The sequence below is a fragment of the Bradysia coprophila genome, chromosome III, assembly GCF_014529535.1.
Source record: "Bradysia coprophila strain Holo2 chromosome III, BU_Bcop_v1, whole genome shotgun sequence".
Lineage (NCBI taxonomy): Eukaryota > Metazoa > Arthropoda > Insecta > Diptera > Sciaridae > Bradysia > Bradysia coprophila.
This window is the reverse complement of record NC_050736.1, coordinates 3,328,405-3,348,760: the sequence shown is the minus strand read 5'-3', so window position 1 is coordinate 3,348,760 and position 20,356 is coordinate 3,328,405. Positions and strand designations below refer to the sequence as shown.

Here is a 20,356-nt window from a genome sequence, read left to right as displayed (position 1 = left end):
TCTCAAATTAGTTGTAAAATTCATCCAGCTAACCTCAAAAAATAAATTTTTCAAACATTTACGACATTGACAATGATCTCTCGTTACCCATAATTTTGATAGAAGTTTTCATTTTCTACCACATGTGACAGCCGAGATATACACTAGACCCACATTCGATAGGAGCCTTCTAGGACTTAAAAATGACAGTCTTAGAGAAATAATGTTCTTAGTGTCATGTAGTGAAATAATGTGAAATAGGTGTCAGACGGTGACCTTATGGAGGACTGATATGCATGTGGGCTCTCTTTCTATATTATTACGGTGATGAAACGAGATAAAATGGTAGATGAGAAATACGGGGAAAAATATAATTGTGAAAATTATGTTGTTTTTTATAAATCAGTGAATTTATTTAGATTTTCTACATTTAGATAAAGTGAAAAAAAGAGAAGAAATTCTGTTAATCCGACTCCTTGTTCTAAGAATTTCATTTGCCGATTATTTATGATTGAATGTTGAACTCTAAAGCAATGTCCGAAATAATTTTCATAACTTTCACCAAACAACCAATCAAATCCCTAGTCTATATTTAATTGATCACCTAAGTTCTGAGCAATAAATAGATATAGTCGGTCCAATCATTTGAAAGGAATCGATCTAATTTCCTCAGCGGTTGTTAACTTTGATTTGAAACGTTTACATGGATTACCTGCTTGACATTTCTCTTTTCAATAATAGAAATTTTAGTTAAATAATACTGTTATCTCAAAAATCAATATTGAAGAACGCTGAAATGGTTTACATTTTCAAAAATAGTCTCCTGAATCTCTATGCTTTTAAAACTGCATTTTCTGACATTTGACAAAAGAAAAGAAAACTGTCGGACTGCACAATTTTAAAAGCGCACTTCACATTCTATAATAACATCTTAGCATTTTACATGACTGATAAAAAGTTGAAAAGTAGAGTTTTCGTGTAAATTTTGTTGATTTGAGGAGTAGCCGAGGTTAATAAACAGACGAAAACGAGACTTTTTATTTTTATCCAGAGTTATGTATCGTGCTGAAGGGCGTCGTAAGTAGTGCTTGAAAAATGAAAAGTACGGTTTTTAACGCATGTAGCATTTCAAGAAATGTTTTCCAAATTTGTTCAAAACTGACACTTATGTAAGAAGTCACATATAAATTTTCTCGCACCACCCCACGAAAATGATTCGGTAATCTGATGAAATTTACGGGGGATTTCGCGATAGCTTACGTAATTGTTTGGACAATGGACATTTGTTGTTTTGATTAGTGGGATAATAATGCAATGGTCAAAATAGGAAAGTCCAAGTTAAAAGAAACACGTAATCTACTCTTGGAAATGTCAACCAAATTAGGCAAATTACTTATCGAAAATAGGCCTCAATCAAATCACTATCTCTATATTCAAAAAGAAATATTTTAAAATAAATACTGCCAAATTACTAAAGAAAATTTGATTTTTTTAAAACAATTATTTGTATATTTTAAATAAAAAGACTTAATTTAGTGACAAAAGAAAATTAAGAGAATTTATACGATTGTTATTTTATACCCTTGTTTCAGATTATATAATTTATTTATTTAAAAAGATTTTCGTTTCTTTTCAACAAAATAATTATTTATTATTTATTGTGGTTACAAAATTAGTAAATTAATCGAAATTATTTACACAAAAAAAAAAAACATTTTTGTTGACACGTTATTGAATTTTAAATTAAATTATTATTTTTAAAATTAAAATTATTTATTGTTATAATTTCTTCATAAAAACAAATCGCACAACTAAAAAGAAATCATTAAATAGAATTTTATTTTTAAAGTCATTGTCAAACTCATACATAAAATGCAACTCTCTCAAAATATTTTTACTTAGAAAATACGGTTGTGTCAAATTACGATTAGATAAATTATATAAAATAAAGTAATAAAAAAACAAGAAGAAGAAGAGGAAATAAACGTAAAATTTAAATCAATGACAAGAGATTGTTATTATTTTTTAGATATAATAATGACACTGAATAATTAAATTAATTAAAAAAAATAATTTAAAATAATAATTAAAGAGAAAAAATGAAAAGAAAATTAATTAAAATTTCAACAAAAAAAAACGTATATATTAATATTAAGGGAATAAAAACGTAATTAAAATGAAATTAAGGACAGCTTAGCAAAATATAAAATGAAATATTTTTAGACATTGATCATTTCTTTTGTAGAAATTTTTTGTGGTTTTAATCAAGTTTTTTGGGAAACTATTTACGGCTCAAATACCCCTTTATCCGTCAAACTGGGACAACAAAATATTTTAACATTTCATTTGCGTACACTCTGGGTGATAAGAATTTGAATTGTAAAGTTGTAGTTTTAGATTTTGATTCGAACAAATTCCTTACGGTTACCCATTGCATTTCTTTTTAAATCTGTATTGGTTTCATCACAATATCATTTATAAAAATTTACTGTACCTAATTTCAATAACATTACATAATACCTGAGGTATTATACATCCAATGTCCATAGATTCTCCTTGTTTGTTTAATTGTGCGTGTATAGTTACTCTCACGTGTTTAACTTAAACAAAATGAAAGAGAAACTACGACTATTAAAGCATCGGCCTCATAATAGATGGGTAGAAAGCACAATAAATGTTTTAAAGTACCATGGAGCAGCTGAAACAATTGTCCTCCATTATTGAGGAAAAGTGAAATTTTTTTCTATTAAATTTTGGTTTTGTTCCGATCGATTTGTTCTCAGATTTTTTATTTATTCTACTGATTGAAATATTTAACAAAATACAGTTCGCAAATTCTTGTCACCGTCAGTTGAATCTAACACCCCTATTGAAAATATCTTCTTTTTTTGTGAAGTCATTGTAATAGAAATATTTAGTAGAAATGCTTCTCGTGTCATCAGTAACCTTGTGAAACAGTAGTTTGTTTTTATTTATTGAAATTATAAATATTTCAATATCAAATGTGATAACACCTGTAACAAACCATTTTTTATATGTACTACGTTTCGATGAGTTTTGTTAAGTTGTAGAAAAATTCCTTCGCTTTTCGTAAGAGCTTCACATTACCATAAAACCCTTCCAAAAGTGTTTTTAAATAAAAGTTGTGCATTAGTGAAAATGTGATAAGAATTTTAATGACAAACAAAAATCGACTTTGCACATACTTGTAGAGAAAACAAAATGGTTTCGAATAACATAAGGTAAACTTTATTAAATAGAGAGAGACACACATACAGAAATACACAGACAAACGGTGACCCAAGAAAATTGATTGAAACTATTATAATCGATACATAAAACTAAAGACCTAATGATACACACATAATATAAAAATATATTTACCTAAATATTACACAGTTATTAACAACAACAACAACAAAAATGACTACACATTACATAATAATATATTATTTAAGCAATTGAATGAATATTATAAACGAAATAAACATAAACATAATTCCACCTTGCCAGACCTGTAAAATTATCATTTTTTGAATTCGTGTACGAAACTCAACTTTACTATAAATATTGCCATTGTTCTTCACTTTCAAGACAGTGGATCCTCAACTCTTCTGGATTTTTTTTTTATCTATCAAAGAATTTCTTACCATATGCCATTTCTGAAATCCTTTTATCGAGGCAACACATTCAAATTTTCAAAGTTAGTGTTGAAGTTACATCGAATCGGTGCTTAGACACTAATAGGCCATTGTTGGTATAATAAAGTAATGGTAAGTTACCACACTGGTAACTTAAATTTCTTTAAGAGTGGTGACACCTCGACTGTTTGTTTATGTTACCGCTACTTGATAATTTAGATCTTTACTCCTTTTTTATATTATCTCGGTCTATTGATGAAAATTGCCAATTAGTTGTAACGATTTCTATTTTTTTTTCGAACGTAAGTTGGGACTGTATTAAACTGAATTTTTTTGCCCTAGCACAGACTCAACAATTCCTTTTTTCGTTTAATTAACTTCTGGTCCCAAATTAACAGACAAGCTTCTAAAAAATTCTTTTCTCCTCAAACCATAAGAATGTTGATACACACATACACACAAACTTTTGGTCTTTATCCAACGATAATAAAAATCAATCCAGCATTGCTGTAAGATGTAAGGATTAATTAAAAACATAAAAGAAAAATCAATAAAACGAAATTAAATATTTTTAAGAAACTAAAAGAGAAAAAAAAACGTTGTTTATTGTTGAGGTGTCATTTCGCACACGAGTGAAACATTAAGTGAAGTAAAAGAGAACAAAAAACCGACAAAAATTGTTATCCTTCTTTCATTTGTACGAAAAACAATTGATGTAACAGTTAACACGATATTTTTTTAATCAAATTTTAGACTTCTACCAATGCTTTCTCTCTAGGTAGATAACATTGCTCCTACATATCTGTTGGACAAAATGATGAAAATCAAGCATTGAGGTTGAAATTTGTTATTTCTCGCCGGCCGTGTAAGTGAGGCCAGTAAATCTCACAAGATGCATTAGGGATATTGCGATTTTTTATTGAGTTTGTGTTAAGGCAGCAGTGCAGCCTTTATATCGGGACACTAATTGGGCAACATGACTACCATTTTTTAAACGACTATATCTTTCGAACCATTAGTTGGATTGACTTTATACAGGGCTCAAAATCTTACAAATGTTGACAGCTTCCAGAAAAAAAAGGTTATCGAAATCCGACCAATGGTTCTAAAGATATGGTCGTTTATAAAATGGTATGACGCCCTTAAGTCATGTTACCCACGATATGAACCATAGTCCAGGGCGCTAGCAGAAATAGAGCGCTCAGAATTCTTAAAAGAAACTTACGATGGTCCAGGGCGCTCAGAAGGTTAGACACTGCACTGAAAGTCGGAATTTATAAGTGACTTCTCCATACAAAATGTATAGGAGTCCACTTAGGAATCAGTAGTTTTACATCAACTTATAAGTGAAAATCGCAATTTTCCTATTATCAATACCATCGTAGGTCCATTGATATTGTAGCTTATTTTACTCAAAAACTGGAACTCTAAGTGCTTACGGTGCTTACCGTTCGAGAAAATTTTGTTCCTAAAATATGCTAGAACACTTTCTTTCAGAGAATTCGATTCCAAAACTTGCTGGGAACTTCTTACTCGATGAAAAAGTATTCTAGTATGCGTTAGGAAATAGTGTTGGTTTTTTTATGTATTACCTTTGACTTGCCATTCAATTCATCGTAGGAAAATCAGTTTTGATTGATCATTTTTCGTCCATACTCTTCATCTCCATCTCTTCAGTCGATAATTTCAATTTATATGTCAATTGATGATAGTTTCTCGTTTGTTTCATTTTTATATTTTAATTTTGAATAAGGGAAACGTCAATTTGTTTTTTGTTTTCGTCCATTTGAAAGAAATGTTATTAAGATAAAAAGAAAATAAAAAAAATTAAATATATGTGATAGCTATTAAATATAAATTATACACAATATTATCTAGTAACCTAAGGTCTAAGATATATAAAAAAAATTAAATTAATTAATTATAACATAAAATCTAAACAAAACAAAAAAAAACACTTCATTAACGAAAGATAAAAAAGTTTGATATTTAAGTGAACAACAAAACCACTTGTGAAATGAAAAATGGCTCTAACAACTCAAAAAAAAATATAGTGAACACTCCGATCAATAAAAAAAAACTAATGTGAACAAGAAAACAAGAAACATTGTTAACTCTTTATTAGCTATAGTCAATTACACATAATAAAGAATTTCAACAAGGCAAGTAAATAACGAAATGAAAGAGAACTAATAAAAAGACATATTTATTAAATGAAAAAAAAAAAGAAAAAGATTGAACAATAAAAGAAAATTGTTAGAATTATAATTGAAAATAATAAAATTACGAATAAATCAAAAAGATAATTTCTGGTGTTTTTCTGTTCAACGAGTCTGTGTAGTCCATGAATAGGAAAGACTGTGCGGTTGGCTTAAGTCACCTTCAAATTTAACATGTTCAAGAACTTTTACCTCTATGAAACAGTTTTCCTCAATTTTCTCACATTTCACAATAATTTTCCGAATAAAAATTAATGGTGAAAATATGGAAAACTGAGGGAAAACATAAGGAAACTCGGGAAAATAAGTCACTGCTTTTATTTGATGAAGGCAATCTTTAAATCGACTTTTCCCTGTGAAGCCATGATGGCACATTTTGGTCAAATGAAGAAAGTTGTATCAGACAACATATGAACGACACTCTTCTTTATTTGACAAAAATGGACCATCATGACTTCACGGTGAAAAGTCGATTGAAAGAATGTCTCGGCCTAAAATAGGCCGCTAAATATTACAATCCTTTTTTTAACGCTGTTGCAAATCTGTTTCTTTGCCAAGAAGAGTGTATTATCAGTAACGCTATGGCCTCATGCAGTTCAGGGTACCAAATACGGATTTTCTTTGTACACTTCAAAGACTTCACTCACGACAAGATAAATTCAACGATGCATATACGAAACATGAAAATCTAGTAAAACATTTCTAATTGAATATTGAAAGCTTTACAGAACTTACGTGCGTGAAAATCCACCTATCAAGATCGGACCTATTTCGTCTGGGATGGATATATACATGGTTTGAAAGGTCTTTGCCAGTAGACCTCAAAACAGGCCTCACACAGTCTCGAGCCACACCTGGTTGCTGGTGGAAGATCTCCGAAGTTGGAAAAATAGTGTTTCAAACCATGTATATATCCATCCCAGACGCAATAGGTCCGATCTTGATAGGTGGATTTTCAAAAGAATCCCTCTTATCCTTTCACGTAAGAAATAAGACATCCAAAAGGGACAGTGTACCGTAAATATCAAAAAATGTACGAGATATTTCACAAGATAAAAAATTTATTTAATCTAATAAATTCAACAATTCTTTTTGGTATTCTAAAATGGTTCCATATCTTCCTTAACAATAGCCTCGTCCCACGGTCCATGTATATTATTCTTATGTTTTTGCTGGTCAACAAAAACGTACGGACAAATTATATTTACAAAAAACGAAATCAAAATGTACGTTAACCACAATGATAAGGATAGATTTAACAAGAAATACGACGACAGAATTGCTATCATTAGCATCCACAACGGTGACCAGAAGCGTTCCATAAACAATGGTAGTAATGCGAAAAACTCTGACGACACAATAAGCAATGTGAAAGCGTGGAATGATGATGACAGCCGGGACGACAAGCATATGGCACCAAAGATAGCTGCATTGAATGATATCGCCGTAGACACCATAAAAGCCGGAACACCATAGTCGAAGAATATCAGATGAATGAACATTACGAAAAATGTCATTGTGAAAATGGTATCCGTACTGATGCTTTGGGTTAAAGTGTGCAACAACGGTGAGCTGATGTAGCCAAACACTATAACGCTCAGGACAGTTTTGATATGATCACTAAATGCTCTTAACGAAAATTCTTTTCGAATGTAGAGAATGTAGCCGAGTAAAGTTGCCATGGATGAATAGATGAGAACCACATTAGGTTCTATGTGTTCGTTATACATTGCATGGAATATTAACAGGAACGCTGTGACCGTTGATAGTTGATAATTTAATTTTGTTATACCCAGGAAAGCCTCTGTGAATTCAAATATTTTAACGTTCTTGTTCTTTTGGAGTTCTTTTAGGAATGACGGGTCCGTGTAATTGTCAGGGTATCCTTTGTTGCCATAAAGAACTTTTTTCCATGGAACTCGTTCTTCTGATGCCATGTTGAATACTGTAAGTCCTGTTCGGTTTGCGAAGGAAGCAAGGTTTATTTACAAAGCTAGGTACTCGTACACTACATTTTCTCGTAAGGAACGGCTGTACCTGACTGAATGTATACAAATTCATCAAAATGTCATGTGTACTGTCAATGATAGTATGACACATGACAGTATGTATAGTACAGGGTGTAAAGAAGAATATTCCGTATAAATCTATTGAATATTCAATAGCATTTACCTACTCAAAATCTGGAAAAACAACGCAAATTCAAATATTTGGTGAGTCTTTTATCTAAAATTTATTTGAACAAGTTAGCGGCAGGGCGAGCGTTCAAAAAAAAATAATGCCCTGAGGCGACCTTCAAGTCACATTTTTACGACACATCCCCTTTTTTCATAAAACGAAAATGTATGCGTTCGATGTTTAACGATCTCTGGAGGTTTTCGTGTTTTTGTAATTTTTTTTTGCTGCAGACGTTGCATATATGGATCATATTGTATCGAACTACCAAAATATAACGTGTGACATCATAACAACATTTATGTGTTCGTACGCACACCGCGATTGACGTAATTTGGGCGATCATAAAATTTTTCGGCCTCTGTGTTACATGTGATAATAAAAAAGAAATTACCAGCAAATACATCAGCTGTAAGTGTAATTGGACAAAAAGTCAAATGAATTGTGTTCGTCTTTTTCCTTTCCTTTGACTTGACAACATTTTGTTGTGGCAATGTCAAGACTAATTTTACAGAACTAGTTTCCGAAGTCCAGACGTATATACTTATATCTCAGATAGTTTCTTGTTTTGGTAAATATATTATGCATCACAAAGAATTTGGTAATTAGTTTGTTGTCGATAGTCAGGAAAGTCGAATCGGCGAATGAATTGAGTCGTAAAATTAAGTAATTTGAACCGTACATTTGACATTCTTCGGATTTTTCATTTCAATAATATTAGGTCAAAATGGTGAGGCACATTCTTTCTCATTCTAAGTGCTTGTAGTTGAACACATTCAATATAAATATAGAAAAATGCTCACATAAAAAGGTGATTCACATTGAACAGTAATCAAAATGTTAAAACAATTTCCTGTAACGCCCAAGATAAACAGTTAAATGTTGTGTGTGGTCATGTTGGGTGCAACGAAATGTATTCTCTATTTTTCTTCATAGAAAATACATTGCAATGGACAATAAGCAAATGCAGCCGCAGCCTGGCGGATATACTCCGTATGGTTTTAATCCAGGGACGAATGCATATACACCGAATTTTCCACCAGCCGGAGGCTATCCACCGCCTAATCCGAATGCTTCACTTTATCCGCAACCGCAACCGGGTGGCTATAGCCCTCATCAAAGTGGTGTAAGTATTTCAAGGTCATTGATAGACTTATCTCATAGCTGGATCAGAAAATCTTTGCGGAACTTTTCGATTCATATTTTGTTTACTGAAGAAAGACGTGCTTACAGTTTACTAGCTCAATGTTTTCCCCGACATCTTTTAATAATTCACCATTCTCACATAGAGTTTCTTATCATTTTTTTCTGTTAAACTCTGTTAAATATCAGAAAGCAGTTCAAGAAGTTCAAATACGAAATGTTAATCTGCATAGTATATCTAAATTGAGACTAAATATTTGCACAGTCAGTTAACCGTAGTGAACTCTCGAATTCCACTTTTCTATTCGGGATGTCTTCATTAATGTTCACCGTTTGATGAGTCCTAATTCATTGTGCAACGCGTCTATCAACTTATATATTAAAACACACGCACAGGTTCTATACAGGTTCCATACGAAACTAGGCAATCCGATTAATTATTGGCAGACACTTATATCATCATCCATGCAACATAAAGTTGTCGATGTCCATTTTATTTGTATTCAAGGTTTGAGGCAGTTAAACCAGTTAAACTACAATTTTGTTAAAATCTTTTATGAGGATGTTGCAGAATTGTGCAAGTGTGTGTTCTCGATGAAGTGAACCTATTGCACCCAAATTTCGTTGTTTGGATTCGGTTGACACACTTAGTCTATACATGTATTTGATAATGGATTAGATAAGTAGAGGAACGGTTTCCCCTTTTCGTTCGTCAGTTATTGTTCTTTCTCGAGTCTATCCACAAACGATTAAATTACTGTTGAACCGATAACTGAATTAAAAGATTAACTCCTCTAAGCCTTTAGTAGTTGACAGTCATACGAATTAAACGAATAAGTTTATCGGCCTAATTATACCCCGAATTGATATCGTTACACGCATTTTTATCTTATCGAATACGATTTCGCGGTATTTTTGTTTCATATAATGCTCCAATGTTGTCATAGCTTGTGCCATAATTTATTATAACGGCCGAGTCGATGGTAAATTTTTTAGTAAATAATCAGACACCCGACTTTTTACCCAGTAAAAAAATAACTACGAAATAGTACATGTGTTGTGCCGATAAAAGTGTGGATTGTTCCAAGATCGAAGATTTTTAACTTCCAAATATAGTCGTACGAGAAACTTTACTGACTCAAATTTCTCAGAAACGAAGATTCCTAAATAACAGTCCACACTCAACTCAATTACCAACTGGATCTATAAAACTAAATTTGATTACTGACGATCTGATGATAACAAAAATTCGAATTCGATAACACATTAAAACGTTGGTTGGTAAATTGCTGTGCTCAATCAAACGAAAGCAGTGCTCCGCTCCTCTACAGCAGACATGAATAAAGTGTTTAACTAAAATGAATTCGCTACTCTAACAACGCAATATAATGGTTTTGTTTTTCAATGTTAGGATCACGGCTATCAACCGCCACAACAACCACCATCATATGTTCCACCTGGTTATCCTCCACCACAGACACAGGGACCAATGGCCTATGGAGGAGGCTTCGGCCATCCAGGACAGCAGCCTGGACAACCAATTGTTTCTCAACCACAAATGGGCGATGGTGAGTAAAATTGAATACATGGTGTTGAGTCGTGCGGGACTCGAAGTACGAGTGCTAATTTTGTGTTAATTGGCAAAACAAATGAATTGGAAGATCTGTTTAGACATTCGGATAATTTGATACAGTCGGTTGCCGAAATTTCAACTTTTTTTTCTTGCGCGTGCTTTGAAATAAATCGAAACTTTGACAAAAAAAAGTTTAGCCAAATCCACAGATTGGTTGTTGGATAACAGGGTAACAGTAGATCAAAGTCGCCTAAAATTTTTAAATTCTTAAAATTTGTAATGATGTTGTTCACAGCATTATTGAACCTCAATCTCAATGAGCTCGATGGGCATTACATAAACAAGCATAACAAGTCTCCTACACAAACCAATAAATTAACCGGTTATTATCTGTACCACAACATTTAAGAAATGTTCGGTTTCTCATTCGAAAAACCGTGTACCATGACTGTGTGACTTTATATGGAGCTTAGTGTCAAGCTGAGCCAAGGACTGTGACCTTACATGTAATTGTATAGTGACTTTTGTAGTCACCCCTGCAGGGGCCCTGTACCGCGTTACATGACTTTCATGAGCAGTTTCCGCCTTAATGATAAAAAGGATATTCCATTGACGATAGTAGTTCGTGAAGGATACTATTTTCAACACTGAGATATTTCATTTTAAATAACTGAATGATGATGTTAACGTCCAAGCAAGACAACAAAACTGTCTACATTAATGATTTATAGTGTTATGCATCGCTATATAGTGATATAGGTCGTTGATTTAATGAATGAGTTACTATACGAGTAACATACTCTTAAGAAAGCGTTTTTATATACTTCGAACTCAAGCAATATCTGACTAGAAAGGAAAAATTTGAACTTACATAATTTTCACAAGAGCTACAATAAAACGATAACAAATTTGCGCATTGTTGAAAATTCGAGGTGCTGTAAATTTAAACCAAATTGAACAAACGCTTATCGAACCGATTCCGAAAAGCAATAATTGTAAGAAGGGCACATGCAACAATGATAAGTTACATATGGTTATCATTTTAAAAAAACATTTTCCCGAATTTGTTACAATATTATACATTGCGTCTACGAATGACGAGATAAAAAGGTGAAAAATGCATTCGAATATTATGTTAGATTGACTCAATACTAACCGCATCCAACAGCAACAATACTGCAAATGTACACAGTATGATCAACGTAATTTGTTTTTAAATTTTACTAACTCATCAATGAGTAGCAGAGAGCTACTTGTTTAGTGTGCTCTACTGTACCTTAAACCATTGTAAATTTAGTTTCGGAAATGGGGTCTACTTAAATTCAATTAAAATTTGTGAGATCAGTTTACTGTGTACGCTTTATTAGGTTGTGCGATTATGACTTCAGTGCAAACGAAAACCGTTCAAATTGTTCTATATACAATTCACTTGAGAAGAAGGCTACAGATATCAGTTTATTGAATGTTGACATTGCTGTACATACATGGTCAATGGTTGTGACCAATAACATATATTTGTTTGTGTTTTTATTTACTTGACTTTCGGACATTTGATAAACTTTCCATTGTTTTTCAATTCTGGATCAGACGAAGTTAAGCACTCTTTGTGAGGGTTTGCGTGTGCGGCTTTGAATCGTATGTTGTTATGTGGTGTGTAAAGCCCAACTCATTTGTTTCACAATAAACGTTCGATTCAAATCGTGAGTGATTTAGTGTCAATAAATTGAAATTTAAAACTTAACGTATAGATAACGACACGAGAAGTCGTGATATCCAGAGATTTTATGTACACATTGATAGCGTTCCGTTCAGTTACTCCTACAAACTCTGTAAACTTTAATCAAGCATTTAGAAATCAAATCAGTCGCTATCAGACAAATTAAAAGATAATAGTAACCGTGATATGAGACTGTGTTCTAGAATCGCTATTGTGAATGAATTATAAAACAAAAAAATTAATTGCTCGGATAAAATGAAAGGAAAAGCGAAAGCTGCAAAGTCACCCGACGAGTTCGAAGTGAAATTTCCGAAAAAGGAACCAAGTAAAGAAAGTCGACTTGAAAGTCTTTTTAATTTCATAGAATGTAAAATCAATCAACTTAAGTGCAAGCGCATCAAATATAACGATGTGAGACTGTGTGCAAAAACAGTTAGAAGAAAATTAGGATTTGGCAAATCGCCAAAGAACAAAGGATATGGAAAATTAATAACCGATGAGGAGAAAAGGTAAATAAAATCGAACGAAACTGGAAACGATAGAAGACATGGTCTATTTTCGATAATTTAAATTCTCCAAAAATTTTCACAATTTCTCAAAAATTACCAAAATTCCCAAGAATTATTACAAATTTTACAAAAATTTACACCTGGTGCGATTAGCAACGGCCATTTTTTTGACTGTGTGGGTGAAATTTTTTCTGGTCTGAACCACAGATCGGCGATCTAGACCAATGGAGTTGTTATTTGAACTCAGGAGGTCCGAATACCTTACCACACGAACGGCCGACCGGATCGGTGCACTTTCATTGTCTTATATTCGAGTGGACTACCTCTCCACACAGACGAGAGTGGGACGGACGGAGTTGTGTTCCATATTCAGGGCAACGAGACCTATCCAACGCATTATGTCACCACCCGTGTACATGACATCTTTTGCCTAGTGTAATATTAAGATGTCCAATAAAAAAATCCCTTTTGTGGGTACAGGTAACGCTTTTCAACTCTTTTTGTACACATGTTGAAGCCACATTCGCGAATTCCTGAAGATCTTACCGAGAAAATCGGATAATAAAAACTGTACGTAAAAAGAATTGATATCGAATATGTTAGTGACGATATGAAGAGATGCATTTGTGATGGTTTGCATGCAGATGCAGATGCAATATAAACATAGGAATGTTTTGGAAATATAGACATAGCTGATAGATGAGCGCGTTTGACTCGAACTTGGTAAAAAAACTTGCCAGACCTTAACCCAACCCGATTTAATTTTGCCGGACTTGTGGGTTATCGAGTTTCGAAAATCCTTGATCTGTTCATATCTAACATAAGTGTGCTATGATAGATTATAAGTTTGAGAGACTCTGTAGGATTACAAATGTTAAGTCAATACTTTAGGAGATAAAAAATTTTTTAGTTAAAAATCCTTCGATAATAGAATTTTGAGAGCCCAGTAAAATTTCAGCAGTCGGTCAATTATGTAAACCCTGACAAATTCACGTTCTAGTGTCTCTTGAAAAGTAAGGAGAAAGTTATTCTGGAAATTCTGGGAAATTTAAGTTCAAATATTGAAACTCTTCGGAACATAAACTCTGTGAGGTTAAAACTAATAGAGAAATTAGTATTTATAGAACCAATAAGACTTAGATAATCGAATATTTTTATCAGTAATAGTGACTGAAATAATCTAGAACTTAGAATTTGAAGTGAAATTATAAGAGAAATCTGAAATATAATTTTGGTGCCACGACTGCGACCCGAACCAAGAATCTCCACCTTGCCGGGGTGTTGCTCTAACCAACCAGTAAGACTTAGGTTTTATGGGTGAAATACTCATAAGAAAACAATTTGAAAATAATATTTCTGGATGATTTTGCAAGATTTTTAACGAAAATATTTCTTTTATTTTAAGGTGGTTGGATGAGTATTCCGCACGGCATCCCCAATTGTCCACCGGGCCTGGAATATCTTACTACTATTGGTATGAACTGAAATCATTAATGAACAAAGCGAACATCTTTCATCAATCAATATCAAAACCTGTATTCACAGATCAATTGCTTGTCAAGCAAAAAGTCGAACTGCTCGAAGCATTTACTGGTTTTGAAACCAATAACAAATTTACAATAAAAAATAGTTTGGGACAGAAAGTTTATTGGGCTGTCGAAGAAAATGATTGCTGCACTCGAAATTGTTGTGGTCCAGCACGTCCATTCGAAATGAAAGTTATGGACACGTACAAAAATACCGTTATCAGTTTAAACAGACCGCTGGCTTGCGATAAATGTTGCTTCCCGTGTTGCCTGCAAACGATGGAAGTGTCTGCACCACCGGGAAGCCACATTGGTACGATTGAACAAGAATGGTCGATATGCAGTCCGTCGTTTCGGATTAAGAATGCTGCTGGTGAAGTTGTGCTACGTATTGAAGGACCATTCTGTACGTTTTCATTGTGCGAATTGAATTGAATTTAAGGTACAATTTTTTGAACATTTTAAAACCATTTGGCCATTGATTTCACATTAATTTGGATCGATTAGATCGTCACACTAAATGGTGATCAAGTGGGAAAAATTTCCAAACAATGGAGTGGACTGGTGAGAGAAATGTTCACCGATGCTGATTTCTTTGGCATCACTTTTCCGATGGATTTAGATGTTAACATGAAAGCTACCATGCTTGGAGCATGTTTCTTAATCGTAAGTTTATTGTTTTTGAACTCTAAAATTCATTTTCTGCATGAAGTTAACGCATTCCGTACTACTAATCCTTATAAACATTTTCTCTTTTCTTTTATTATTCATTATTTAAGAGTGCCTTCGCGAAAGCTAAACGAAGAAATGCCTGTTGCACATGCACAAGCATTAGTTTTACCTCTTACTTCATGTTATTCTAAGAGTATTATTTTCAACTTTATTTTGTATTTCGTTAGTGCTGGTGTGTCAGTGAAGGTTTTCACTTTATATTTTCTTCGAATTTCGATGTTGTTGCAACGTCTAATATTTTAGACGAATTCTTTTGGGCTATATTCAAAAGAACGCTATTTGTCTATGATGGCTATGGACGTCTGTTGAAATATGAAACAGATTTCCGTCTGAAAATTGTTTAACATTCGTTAGGCTACAAATATACCTAGCGACATTGCCATCTTTGAATATAGCACATTCGCTTTTACTAGACTAGACAGTGATGTAAAAATAGCCGGCTGTAAATTTAGCAAAGTTCGTTTACAAATACGGTTAGGTTGGTGCTTTATATTGAAAGAAAGCTCCTCACTTTTTCATTAGAATAGTCGTCGAATGTATTACGTGTTTACATTTGGGTGTTATCCCTACTAATAACATTTTCCTTCAATAGGATGCCATGTTCTTCGAGAAATCTGGAAACCAGGAAAACGACAGACCAGGAATGTTCTAAAAATTTATTTTTAATCGGCGCCAAATATTCATTCTTTATATTTACACTTACGAATTGAGCTTTCAAGAAAGCCGAAGTTGAAACAACAATAACCTATATGTCTTATATGAGTACCTCCATGTCTTTGTAAAACGTAAGAAGTAGTCTATTTATAGTCAAATATGGGTTCGTTGTTGGTGGTCAAGTAGTGTGTCTGTGTTCATTATTTTTTTATTCTTTTTTTTTGTTCGTTACAAAGTATGATTAGGAACACAAAATATTTACATTTAAAATGCAATTTTGGGATTGTTTTGTGATGGAGTGTTCTCTTTGAATTAAATAAGTAAAGTCGATGTATTTTCATATTTTCTTTTTTATTAACAAACATATACAAACAACTTCTTTCCTCTTATTTGAGGATCCAGATGTTTCTTGATTTTTAAGCAAATTTGTGGAAAATAATAGTAGCACATCTGTCTAAAATGTTCGTTTTGACGATTTAAAAGTTATGGACCGAGCCGAAGGTGAACAGATATATTGAGATAAACTGTTTTGCACTATAGGGATAAAAGCGAGCTTATCATTCTGGGTACCAGGGTCTACTAGGCCCCACCTCTTGGGTGGGTCAGGTCCCTTGACTGTTTTTTTCTTCTATAATTCCAGTCTTAGTTTTCTAACCATTTTAAAATGAGGTGGTGTTTTTGAGATCACAAAATTAAAGTCACACGAAAAGGTGATGTCTCTTTTATTAAGAAAACATCAGTCATCACATGCTTCATTTTACTTATATTTATTTAATTTCCTGAAGAAACAAAAAGAGCTATGAGTTGAAGGTCCAGCGAGCGATGTTTTACTCCTAATATGAGTCTCCTATATAGTCTACTAAAAGCGCTGAACAGGTGGCGCATTTCTTGCCTACCTCTTGAAAAAAAAATAACTCATGTGAATTACGGCCCTCGCTTCGCTCTGGCAAAATTCACACTCGTGCAAACACTTTAGGAACGAAAAAATTTCTTTTAAGAACACGATTTCACGCAAAAATTGTCGTATATCGCAGATTACCAATCCAATAAGGTCCAATGTACGAATTTAACCACATGAATTACGATACTGGTCGAAAACACTTTTTTTTTTACAATTATAATCCAACCTCACTACTCCAATATTATCCATCTACAAACTTAAAATCGGGTAGAAATTACTGAAGTTATCACGATAACAAGGAAAAGCGTCTGAGTATAATTTCTCCCATATCTTGTAACAACGATCACAAAATTATATTCACATGAAAAATCAATGTCTCTTTTATTTAGAAAACAGCAGCCATCACATGCTTCATTTTACTCAAATTTAATTTAATTTTCTGCAGAAAAAAAAGAGCTATGAGTTGCTGGCCCAGCGGGCGATGTTTTACTATTTTACTCTATTACGAGTCTTTTATATTGTCTCCTAAAAAGCGCTATGAGTGTCAAATAACAGAAAACATACAAAACATGCGCTATGAGTGGAAGGTCCAGCGAGGTACGTTTAACAGCTAATATGAGTCTCCTATAAACTTACAGTCTACTAAAATTGGCGTATTTCCTGCCTACCTCTTGAAAAAATATAACTCGTGTGACTTGTTCACACTCGTTCAAACATTTTAGGAACGAAAAAATTCTTTTAAGAATACGGATTTCACGCACAAATTGTCGTATATCCCAGATTACTAGTCCAATTAAATTCCAATGTTCGAGTTTAACCACATGAATTATGCTACTGGTCGAAATTGATTTTTGAAGCCTCTGAGAATTACTCGAGCTATCGGTTTCTCAAGCAAGCAAGCAAAAACTCTTTTGGGAAGTACCTTTTAATTGTTAGACCAGAAATCCAGAATTTCACAACTCGTCAGATAAGAAATTTTTCTGGAAATCCGTTGCAAAAATGTCGTGGTATAACAAGTTATGTTTACAATTACTCCAAACTCACTACTTCAATATCATTCTCTGTCAATTAAAACAAAAAAATTGAAAATCGGGTAAAAATTACTCAAGTTATCGCGTGGTAACAAGAGAAAGCGTCTGTGTAGAATTTCTCCCATATCGTTGTTCGAACATTATCCATCTGCAAACTCAGCCTCAAGAGTTTCAATCTTCGTCGATTTAGACAAAATCTTTGAAAATCGGATAAGAATTATGGAAGCTATCGCGGTACCAAGTTAAAAATTCCCTTTAGAATTACTCCCATCTCATTACCCCAATATTGCCCATCTACGAACTTAACCTCATGATTTTCATTCTCCGTCGATTAAAACCAAAATTTTGAAAATCGGTAAAGAATTACTTGAGTTATCGAGTCCACAAGGAAAAGCGTCTGTGTAGAATTTCTCCCATCTCGTTGTTCTAACATTATCCATCTGCAAACTCAACCTCAAGAATTTCAATCTTCGTCGAATAATACAAAAAATTTGAAAATCTGATAGGAATTAGGGAAGTTATCGCGGTAACAAGGAATAAAATTCCCTTTAGAATTACTCCCATCTCATTACCCCAATATTGCCCATCTACGAACTTAACCTCATGATTTTCATTCTCCGTCGATTAAAACCAAAATTTTGCAAATCGGTAAAGAATTACTTGAGTTATCGAGTCCACAAGTGTACGGACGTTTTCTGTATTTAACGTTTTTTGCCAATGTAGAACATTTTCAAAATATCAAAGTGAACTTAGCGTTACGGACATTTAAGGGTATTTTCTTTCATAAGACCCTGACTTTCAGTCAAGGGAATTATTGGGCATTTCGGTTTTGTCGATAAATCAGGCAAATTAACGGCAACTAATCTCAACAGAAATGGAGACCATAACCTATTACAGAAATTGTTCCGATCAAGTTTTTCTGATGTCAATGACAATAAGGGGTTGATAAAGTTACTTAAAAAACCTCTCACATCTTCAACAACTGATTAGCCTTCCTTCCATCATAAGTTCCATGATTGGGCTCTATTTTAGCCTTGAAACTGTTTTTAAACAAATCTTTCAATTCACGTAAAACCCAATCAAAGCTCAGGCAACAACCAATTACTTTGTAAAAGGCAATCAAAGTGATGATGGTATATTAAAAATCTGTCCTTCTCTTTTATTAAATTCCTGCCAATTTCTTAAATCAAAATTTTACAGTGTCTTGAATTTATTGCTTTATTTACGAACAATTATATTAAATAAATGAATAATTTTAGGTAACAGCCTATTGCTGTAAACAATGCCTTTTAATGATAAAACTGAATACATTTTATTCATAATTGAAAATTGGGAGAATTTTATGTCGCTTCTTTATACCTAGTATGAATAAATAAATTAATGTAGAATTTGTCTTTTCATCGAACTTTTAAACGATTTTGATGTTAACTATTTAAGATTTTATCTCATTTTCAGTGTGTTTTTGATAACCAGTTGAACAATTAATTTTTTCAAGTTTAACCAATGTTATGTTCTTAAAATTTATTTAAGCCTCAATGCAAAAACTGACTCTTCAGCAGACCGAACGAGTCAAAATTTTACTAGATTTTTGGGCGCCCAAGAAGGTTATTTCGGTCCATTGTAATTTTGGGCTTTATTTTACTTACGCTCATTATCCATAGAGTCTTGTTTTTGTATTGAGGTTATTTGTTAAAGAAAATTATCTTACTGCAACCGCAATCAATATACAGAAGATTTCATGCCTAATAGAAATGATTATTTGTAAAATGATTTCGAAAAATGAAATATATTCAACAAATGTTTAAGTTTAACTGCCTTCACTTATCTTCCAACAAACTTAAGAAATGTTTTTATTGCTTCTGAACGTGCAAACATGTAAAATTATATATTTTAATAATAATACGAGTGCTATTCAATAAAATATAATTATGTATACAATTAATTGGATGTTTTAATGGTACCCGAACGATTTCTTACACCAAATTTAAAATGAGAAAGAATGAACACCTTCTTGAAATACATTCAAAGTTCTATCTAAGCCTAAACAGAATACTTTGATTCTTTTAAAAACAATCGACAAAGTCTACGCTCAGTGAGTACCCGAAAGACATAAAGATTCCTATTCCAATTTTCGACGGTTTTAAATCAGCGGTCAACACGGTCGACAAACAGGAGGTTGCTAGGAATCTCGCGCCGCGTCATTCACAATTATTCACATTTTGACACATTTTGTATAAGGAAGATGTCACTTTGTGAATTATTGTGAATGACGCAGCGCGAGATTCCTTAACACCAAACAGGATACAGTCAATTGAATGGCTTCATCTTTTGGATACGAAGTTGCTGTGGTTGGTTGGTTGTGTTGGTTATCAAAGACCAATGACCAATCAAAATAAACCAAATTTTCTGCAATAAGTTTGCTGCTTTTATTCAAAATGCTGGTAGTTTTGCATACAGTGCCATCTAACTTATTTCTCCAAAAGGTAATTACAATGCTACCAATGTCAGTCCCTTACGTCCCTTGCGTCCGCAATCCCTGTCATATCAAAACTGTAC

At 33.0% G+C, this 20,356-nt stretch overlaps 2 protein-coding genes across 2 annotated transcripts; one reads left to right on the top strand and one right to left on the bottom strand.

Moving 5' to 3' along the window:
• Positions 1–6,882: 6,882 nt before the first annotated feature.
• Positions 6,883–7,918, bottom strand: LOC119077497 (phosphatidylinositol N-acetylglucosaminyltransferase subunit C). The gene has a single exon (XM_037184725.1). The coding sequence runs from the start codon at positions 7,774–7,776 to the stop codon at positions 6,940–6,942; it is 837 nt and encodes a 278-aa protein (XP_037040620.1). The 5' UTR covers positions 7,777–7,918; the 3' UTR covers positions 6,883–6,939.
• A 354-nt stretch (positions 7,919–8,272) lies between these two features.
• Positions 8,273–16,198, top strand: LOC119077073 (phospholipid scramblase 2-like). Its single transcript, XM_037184221.1, is given in 8 exon segments — positions 8,273–8,425; positions 8,951–9,140; positions 10,569–10,725; positions 14,362–14,430; positions 14,502–14,899; positions 14,901–14,924; positions 14,990–15,148; positions 15,807–16,198. Coding segments are annotated over 7 exon segments (1,044 nt in total). The 5' UTR covers positions 8,273–8,425; positions 8,951–8,963; the 3' UTR covers positions 15,867–16,198.
• Positions 16,199–20,356: the final 4,158 nt, after the last annotated feature.